At 34.2% G+C, this 10,046-nt stretch overlaps 1 protein-coding gene across 1 annotated transcript; it reads left to right on the top strand.

Annotated features, from left to right (window-relative positions):
* The first annotated feature begins 4,486 nt into the window (after nt 1–4,486).
* LOC125263358 (SLAM family member 5-like) lies at nt 4,487–9,931 on the top strand. Its single transcript, XM_048182373.1, has 8 exons — nt 4,487–4,712; nt 5,399–5,734; nt 5,893–6,180; nt 6,269–6,400; nt 6,491–6,532; nt 6,604–6,645; nt 8,284–8,633; nt 8,846–9,931. The coding sequence occupies exons 1-8, from the start codon at nt 4,652–4,654 to the stop codon at nt 8,894–8,896; spliced, it is 1,302 nt and encodes a 433-aa protein (XP_048038330.1). The 5' UTR covers nt 4,487–4,651; the 3' UTR covers nt 8,897–9,931.
* Nucleotides 9,932–10,046: the final 115 nt, after the last annotated feature.

The raw sequence follows: 10,046 nt of genomic DNA, 5'->3' as shown, positions 1-10,046 counted from the left end.
GGGTCATATGAGCCAGAATCCTTCCTGATATTTAACTCTACTTCCCAACTTTTCCTCACAATGCAGATTTACAGGTTTACCAGCAATGATTAAGAATATAATTCAAGTCTCTCTGTTGTTGTTGTTGTTAGATATAGGCTAATAATATTCGATAGAAAATAATGTCAGTCGTCGCTGTCAGTTCGTGCGGCTCGTTTAAACTTGGGTAAAGTTGGTTTTATATTCGCACATTCGGACTTCTGATAAATTCAGACTTTCCAATAAATGTGCAATAAATTAATGTTTGCGAATTTTAAGCAGCGACATGATATTGACAACCAACGATTGTCAACTTACAACATTTTTCACAGTTGATCAAAATAGGCAAGTATTGTTTTAATGGCATATTTACTTGTGAATGTCCACTTAATGTCTAATGTAGTGTGATTAACAAGGCTAAAGTTGGTTTTATATTCGCACATTCGGACATCCGTATTCAATACGGATGTCCGAATGTGCGAATATAAAACCAACTTTACCCAAGTCTCGTTTAATCGGAGCAAAGATAAAAACACTCCGAGAACACATCAGATGATCTACTGCACTACAGCTTTATTTTAGATGACATTTCATCTTGATCTACATCAGCATAATGATCTGTGATTTATCTGCTTTTTACTCTTGAATGGTGAGTACAGAATTTGAAATCCTCAGAGACGATCGCTTTCATTCTGCTAAGGATCATTTTTTGCTTGGGTTCAATATAAATTTGCAATTAAACGAAAATTTTTAAAATGCTTTGATTATTGAGAGATACATAGGCTACTTTACTTAACTACATAAAAAATGCTTTGGTACTATTTTCACAAAACAGCATTACCAGCTTCACTTATTACTAATCTATTTCTGTCACATGTCTACAGAAGCTCTTATTGAGAATTAAAAGAGGTTTAGAAATATTTTCTGAAAACACCTGCAATTTCTGATAAAGAAGCAACTCAACAATAATCAGGGGTCAAGAGATCAACTAAAGCAAATACTGATCTCCATGACGGTGACCACAAATGGAAGATTTTCAATAAGACATCAACATCTAAACCTCTGTTAATTCTCAATAAGATCTTCTGTAGACGTGTGTCAGAAATAAAGTCAGTCTGGTTAGTAATAAGTGAAGCCGGTAATGCTGTTTGTGGAGTTGTTGAATCAGATCTTCAGAGATTGAATGTCTTTTATCTTCAGTTCATCTAAGGCTGTGGCTGAAGAAAGTTGTAGTTTGTGTTCTTATTTCTCTTTCTTTCAGTGTTTGTTCACAGCAGGTGTTTGAATGATTGAAAGAATGTTTCAGGAACATCATACTAACCTTTAAATAACATTATACTAACATTAAGAAAACTGAACATTTTCATGTTCTTGGAATGTTACAAATCAATGCTCCTACAATTGACTACAAGTGAATTTTCAACATTAAGTTGAAAGAACGTTTGAGGAACATTATACCTTATAAAAACGTTCCTCTAACGTCGAGAAAACTGGAAATTTTTTAAGTTCCCAGAAACAACACTGAATATTTGGAGAACATTCTTATAACTAAATTCTGTTAGCTGGGTAATAAACAGATAATCTCACTTACAGTGAATGTTCACTCAAAAATGAACATTTAATTAATAATTTACTAACACCCATGTCGCTCCAACTCAAAAAGAGGATGTTAGACAAAATCCACACCAATATTTTCCATAAATGAAGAGTGAATAGAATAGAATAGAAAAAAGCAAAGTCCATGATGAAATATTCAGTTTATTTCTGATTTTAAGAATCTCTCTCTGTTTGTTTCTTCAGGAGTGTTTGGTGATGATACAGTGAAGACATTATCAGTGATGGAGGGAGACTCTGTTACTCTACAAACTGACGTTACTGAATTACAAAAAGCCGATCTGTCTTTCTTTCTCCGATCTGAGTTTCTTTCTTCTGCTGAACACAAAAGAAGAAATTTTGCCTCTGGTTTCACATACAAGGTCTTAAAGGTGCAGTATGTAAGAATTTTGTCCGCTAGAGGTCGCTAGAAGCCTATTCAAAACAAAGGCGTAGCTTGAAATGAAAATGCAGGCGTACAAATAAAAATTACTCACCCTCAAGCCATCCTAGGTGTATATGAATTTCTTTTTTCTGATGAACACAATCAGAGTTATATTAATAAATATCCTGACACATCCGAGCTTTATAATGGCAGTGAACTGGATCAATGAGTATGAAGCTCTAGAAAGTGCATCACATCCATCCATCATAAACATAACATGAAAAGTTACTGGAAACACTGGGGATGCTGATCAGCCAAATGACGGTAAAATTACTTTCTCTGATGATCATTATTGGGCTATAATGACTAATTGACTATATCTTAAAACTGCAAAGTATAACCAGCAGGATATTTTGAATTTAGCGGCAATGACTGAAATTACGATATTATCTAAAATGACTGCTGAAAGTAAATGTGGACAGTAAGGTTTCGGTCACATTTACTGTTGTACTGTGTTTGCTGGCGAAATCCATGGCAAAACATTTCCACTCGCAAATTTTGCATCTTGTTCAGTTGATCACTGAAATTAGGACAAAAAGTTGCTTGGTTTGAACGAGACTTTTGTCTGAGCTTCAATTCAATCATTGCAACTCTACTGACAATGAACTTTTCCACGCTGAAATTTCACTAATGTGACCGCATATCTTGTTATTTGTACAAGTGATCACAGCTACATGACAGATCCTGTTTGTTCTTCAGGTGTGTTCAGTGAGAAAGATGAAATTAAGTCATTGTCCGTGATTGAGGGAGAATCTCTCACACTATACACTGATGTCACTGAAATCCAGGAAAACGAGCTGATACGCTGGAAGTTTGCTGATTCAGAAGAACGCAATTGTGCTGAATTTGTTGTCATCGCTAAGTGGGATAAAACGAACAATGAGGAATACTTATATAATGAAGAAAGATTCAAAGACTGTTTGAAACTGGACCACAAAACTGGATCTCTCACCATCTCTAACATCACACCTAAACATTATGGACATTATAAACTACAAATCACCAGCGACGGACAGAATATCTCAAAGACGTTCAGCGTTGTTGCCTATGTGAGTAAGTTGAGTCCTTCAAAGTAATACTTGTTTTACTATCTGTAACTTACTTTGTATAAACTTTATAGCAAATGTATGTGATAAATCATGAAAGAAATGAATACAGCTGTTCTTCGCATGTTTTTTTCTTTTAAACCAAGAGACAATAATAACTTTTTTTTACAAAATAATTTGGACTCCATTGCTATGAAATCAAAGCCATATCTAACCAAGTTGTATTGCAAAAATTTTAAGTTGATTTATGGGAAGTGTTTTAACTTTCCAATGATACAGAAATTATAATAATTTCTTTGAAAAAGTTAATAAAAAGCGTGCCAAATTTCCATCAGCTATATCAGACATACTGAGTGTTTAATCTCTGTCTGTGTTCCTGTATGCTGTCCAGGTGAAGATAAGACAGACGTAATGAAGACGGTGTCGGTGATGGTGGGAGAGTCCGTCACTCTAAACACCGGCGTCACTGAAATACAAAGTTTTGATGTGCTGCAGTGGAGGTTTGGAGAAACAGGCAGAGATCACACAAATCCGTTTTTGGTCATCAACAGAGACATTTATTGTCCAAAGTGAGTAGTTTAAATCTGTCAGTATAATAAAGATCCATTCACAGTGTGAACAAGTTAGATCTTCTAAAATGACGGTTTTACTGGATTGATTGGCTGAATATTTCAATAATGCATTAAAAATAAACATTATTTAATAATCTAGTGTAGGCGACAGCAATGCAATACAGTGTTTGTGATTTATGCTTCATTATCAGTAACGAATGGCTTGTGAAAAGGTCAGATTTGGTTTGCAAGAGAAGAAAAATCATATCATTGTAGAGAAACAAAATAATCAACCACATAAGAGCTTAATGTTTCAAACAATTATTTTTTTATTCCTCAGAAAATGGAGAAAATGCATCAGAAGCGTATTCTGCCATCTAGTGGACAATCTATGTTAAAAGTTGTACTGTTACAGTTGGATTATGTGAATGAATGAGAAGATGCAGTATTGGTCTGAAAAATTCAATTTCAGCCTCAACCATGAAATATACTCTTTTATATATAACTGTTTAATAATAACAATAATAGTAATAATAATAATTATCTCGTGTTATGAATTTAACTGTGTTAAATTGAACTGTTCTATCTATGTCAAATGCTAAAACTTCATCCTGTCACATCGTATTGGACCAAAAACAGATGGACGGGTCTCCACTACAGTCCACTATACAAAAATGAAGCCACAGCTGTCAATCATGACGTTAGATTTTATAGCGTCAATTAACTATCTAAAACCCAAATATTAGTTGGAGTTGGAGGAGCTCCTTCCGGTGTGGGGCTTTCTGAAAAGTTAAAAAAATTTCGGGAAATTCTAATGAATTACTTCCCTATTTCCTTTACGTCAATGTACAGAGCGTTAAAATGAAGAAGTCACACTGATTCAAACTCTCTGTTAACTATATTCCTCGCTGTCAGGTTGTGATTTAGTTAATTTAGGACGTCGAACGGAGTTTAATATCTATAATGGACAATAGATTTCTGTACATCATTGTAGCTACATGATGTACAGAAATATGAGTATGTTTGTTTTATTTTTCGTCCCGTTTCTCGTGGATGATGGTGAGTAGATTTTCATTTCAAAAGATTTTTAAGTTTTCGAGACGGTTTTTACTTAACAAACTTTAACGATATATAGACTATAAGAATTGATGATTTTTATGTTTTATATTGCCGAATTAATGTTCATTTAGATATGTTTTTGGAACTATGAATTAAAAAAAATGTATCAGGTGTAGTCTGGAGAAAAAAAACGCCCAGATTAAAGTGTTTGTAGTTGTAGGTTCATTCAGAATGCATGCAACCAACAAAAACACAAAGATCTCAAAGCTATAAGAACAATGCATGTTTTGTGTTGAATGTGTCTATGAATTAATTTCTGTGCTGATGTCACTGTTGCATTAACGTTATTCAGAATTCAGTTTAACTTTACCCAAAATCTGACTTCATTTTTATTCACTATTTTGTTGTTCCTGTTCTCATAACATGTCTTGTTGGACTTGAAACTCGGTCGTTGACCTGAAGGGGATTAGAGGAACTGATTATTGCACTTAAAGGAAACGTTCACTCAAAAATGAAAATTTAATTAATTTACTCACACTCACTCCAACTCAAAAAGAGGATGTTCGACACAAAATCCACACAGAGCTTTCCAATAAATGAAGCGTGAATAGAATAGAAAACAGCAAAGTCCATGATGAAATGTTCAGTTTATTTCTGATTTTAAGAAACTCTGTTTGTTTCTTCAGGAGTGTTTGGAGATGATACAGTGAAGACATTATCAGTGATGGAGGGAGACTCTGTTACTCTACAAACTGACGTTACTGAATTACAAAAAGCCGATCTGTCACTGTGGACATTTGGACCCGCAAGAACTCGTATAGCTCAAATCAACAGACAGATTAGTAAGATCTCATATTATGATGATCTTAATCAGAGATTCAGAAACAGGCTGCGAATGGACAGTCAAACTGGATCTCTGACCATCACAAACACCAGAACCGAACACTCTGGAGCTTATGCATTTTTACAGATCATTGGTGGAAAAGACGTCCCGCCCAAGAAATACAATGTTATTGTTTCTGGTGAGTCATTCTGTAGTTGTGTAACATTTGCATTGCAGTATTGAGCTATTTTGTATTTGCCACATTTATATTGTGAACATATCAAACTGATGCATCAAAGTGTTGTTTGACATTTAAATCTGTGTTTATATTTTTATAATATTCTCTCATGTTTTCAGCTCGTCTGCCTGTTCCTGTCATCAGCAGAAACTCTTCACAATGTTCTTCATCATCATCATCATGTTCACTGGTGTGTTCAGCTGTGAATGTGAGTCATGTGACTCTCTCCTGGTACAAAGGAAACAGTTTATTGTCCAGCATCAGTGTGTCTGATCTCAGCATCAGTCTCTCTCTACCTCTGGAGGTGGAATATCAGGATAAAAACACCTACAGCTGTGTGCTGAACAATCCCATCAGCAACCAGACTCAACATCTGGACATCACTCACCTCTGTCACACATGTTCAGGTACGGCAGTGGTCCATTTATTCACAGAGATGTTTTCAGATCCTGTTACAATATTAATACTTTGTCTCTTTTTACATCATACCACCAGGTTTGTTTACAGGTTATATGACGCTGGTTTGTGTTTCTGCTCTGGCTTTGGCTCTGACTGTGGCTGTGGTTTTTTGTGGGGTTTTTTACTATTACCATCAACGCAAGATGTCTAAACAAGCAGATCAAGGGGGTGCGTGTTACATACAGCTAATTTAACAAAAATTTATTAAAAAGTTGAATTTACTTCTATTTCATTCTTTAAGTGATTGTCTTTATACAGGCCAACCTGTTGGAATAGAACTTATTGTTAGTCCAGCTAATGGTAAGAATAAATTCAACTAGTGATGCTCTGAAATTTTGCCAACCGAAAATTAACTGATTGTCTTTATACAGGCCAGCCGAATGGAGAAGAATGTACTGTTAATCCAGCTAATGGTAAGTTTTAGGTCATTAGTGTTGCTCCGAAATTTTGCCAACCAAATTTTATTTAGATCAAACAGCAAACAATAATAAATAAATAAAAATGTTTTGACCAGGGGTGCGTTTCCCAAAAGCATCGTTAGCCAACTAACATTGCAAGTTCCATCATTACTTACATAGTTCAATAATTTGGTGTTTCGCGAAACCATAGTTCAAACGAACATTCGCAAACTGCATCGCAAACTTGTGTGGTTGGAACGACAGCTCTCGATCTGTAGTTAGAAGCATAGTTTCTTGTTTTTATGACATGTGGACTTAATAAATCCTTATCTTAAGCAAAATAAGCAAGCTGACATTAAGTACAATGTATATCTTTTATTTCAAATATATACAAATGTCATTTATATATTTTAGTTTGTCAAGAGATTTAAAGCACTGTTTTTGAAGAGTGCATATGTGCGTACGTGCTCTAGAACAAGCATTTGATGTAATCTGGAAATAAAGCAAAATAACAGGAAAATGAGAATTAGTCCTCTAATGCCATGTCCGTAATTTAGAGCAAAAAATCTAGCATTAATTCGATCTCAAATGGATTTATTTAAAGAAGTTATTACTCCACCACCTGCGTGACATCATTCACCAACGTGACTGAACGACAGGTTTGTGACATTACGGTTTCAAGAGTAACCCCTGACGCGATGTATGACACACGATGTTGTATTAATGTTGAAAAACGTTGAAATTTCAACAAAAAAATCAATGGGAATGGCATTGAATCAATGTTACAATGTGACGTTGGTTCAACATCATGCTTGAACTCTCAGAAAATGATAATGAGGCTAAAAATATATAATCTGATCATCATTGTTTCTGGTTTTCTTTTCAACAAATGATGTGTTTTGTTGTTACAAAGAGCACAAACTCACACAGAAAGCCGAGAGTCAAACTGCCCAACCAAAGGAAACACTGATCACCAAAATGGTGACCAAACATTTTCAATAAAACATCAACATCTAAACCTCTGTTAATTCTCAAAAAGAGCTTCTGCTGAGATCTTGAGAGATTTATTGTCTTCTTTTATCTTCAGGCTGTGTGGCTTTAAGTCAGTTGTAGTTGTGTTTCATTTTCTGAGAGTTCAAGCATGATGTTGAACCAACATCACATTGTAACATTGATTCAATGCCATTACCATTGATTTTTTGTTGAAATTTCAACATTTTTTCAACATTAATTGTGGGCGCAAAAGTGATTTCGATTCAATGTGGTTAACGTTGACACATTAACGTTGATTTAACATTATTTCATTGCTTGCTATCTGGGAAACCTCTTTCCCTAGGATATGTTGAATTTCTTTGCAATGACGTTGACTGCTATTTTACAACTTTTTTTTTAAGGCTGTTGGTCCAATTTGCAGGGATTTTGATATGCTGTAAGTGATGTAATCTAGAGAACCTTAAGACAAAAATGTATCAAAAGAATTAAGTTTTGTCAAACGGTTTCTAAGATATAATCTAGGGTACAATCATTGGCCTATGATGAATATCTGACTTTACTGGCACGATTCAAGGAAGTCTCAAGGTTTGCTGGACAACATCTCATGTGCACAACAGTGTTTGTTCCCCATCTGAGAAACTCCTTTTGTTTGTTCTCCAGGTTCAATTGTTGAAAAAGATGAAATCAAGTCCTTATTAGCGATGGTAGGACAACCTTTCACTCTACGCACTGTTGTCAGTGAAATCCAGGAAAATGAGCAGATACGCTGGAAGTTCGCTTGTTCCAAAGGATACAATTCCACTGAATTTGTTGTCATCACTAAATGGGATAAAACCAATGATAAGGAATACTTATATAATGAAGGAAGATTCAAAGACTGTTTGAAACTGGACCACAAAACTGGATCTCTCACCATCACAAAAGTTACTCCTGAACACTATGGATATTATAAACTACAAATCACCAGCGATGGAAAGAAGGTCTCAAAGACGTTCAATGTTGTTGCTCATGTGAGTAGGTCGAGTCCTTCAAAGTGATAATTATCTTACTGAAGTCTTTAACTGATAAACTATTATTTATGGCAAGTGAATGCGAAGAAGAAACTATCTTTGTGGATCTTTATTGAAATGAAGAGACACATAATGATTGATTAGATTAATGGGAACATCATGTCAAACAGTTTTCCTGTTTATAGCTTCTCTGCTTCTTTGTTTTCTAACAGCTTCAAAAGAAAAGAGAGCGAACCCAGAGGAGACAAACCGCTCCTTTATAATGCAAGAGGACACACTGGAATATCATCCACATTTGAATTCCACAAAACATGAAACATATTTCTACTTTTTTTATGACAAAATTCACTAATGATGACAGAAGTAGAGTTGATAAATTTCTTCATTGTTACTATGCACTTAAAAAGTTTGATGAATATTTGACCTAGAAATGTTATTGCTATTTTTTTCAAAATTCATGTTTGCAATGTTGCTATTGTTTGATGTTTTTTATTGATACTGTCATATGCACTGTCATATATGTTTTTAGATTAAATATTTGATGTAGCAGGGATATTGCTGTGAATTTCATGTTTTTCAATATTTGCTTTTGTAATGTTGCTTTTTCTAAATTTACTTAATTTTAAGTAAATATTCAAAATTCATGTTTGCAAAAACATTTCTAAATTCATGTTTGCAATGTTGCTATTGTTTGATGTTCTTCATTGATACTGTCATATGCACTTCAAGTGTTTTTAGATGAAATATTTGATGTAGCAGGGATATTGCTGTGAATTTCATATTTTTCAATATTTGTTTTTGTAATGTTGCTTATTTCTAAATTTACTTAATTTTAAGTAAATATGTTTTAAAATCATAAGATTTTGTTTTACTCAGTGTTACTGGTACATTAGTGTTAGTGTTTTGAAGTATTACCTGTCCATATATTGGACTTTAAAAATAATCTGTTGAGGCTCTTGTTGGTGAATAGAATATATTTTTTGGAATATATTTTTTCTTTGTATCTGTTCAAAATAATATTATCAGACATCAAATAAGGGTTAACACAAAAGTAATCTAAATGTAATCCAAAAGTAGTCGGATTATGTTACCAAAAATGTGTAGCTAATCTAAGAGACTATATTCCTGATTACAAATTTTGTCATGTAGGCTAATTTGAAATCATGTTTTTAATATACATCAACAAAATGACACTTTTTTTTAAAATAAGAACATGTCAGTTTGATTTGGAGTCAATTTTAATTTGCCAGCCACTATGGACTGAGAACAATCCACCTGAATAAAGCGACATCATGCATTGTGTTTGTCAGTTTGTATGTGACAGAGCAACACTTGAAGCAGTGAATTGAAACTGGTAGTTTAAATTCACGTGATTACACGCATTAACTCGGACGAGAGAGAAGTCTCGTAAAC

The sequence above is a fragment of the Megalobrama amblycephala genome, linkage group LG2 (genome assembly GCF_018812025.1).
Source record: "Megalobrama amblycephala isolate DHTTF-2021 linkage group LG2, ASM1881202v1, whole genome shotgun sequence".
Taxonomy (NCBI): Eukaryota; Metazoa; Chordata; class Actinopteri; order Cypriniformes; family Xenocyprididae; genus Megalobrama; species Megalobrama amblycephala.
Note: the sequence above shows the minus strand (reverse complement) of the source record. Positions and strands in the feature narration are given on the sequence as shown.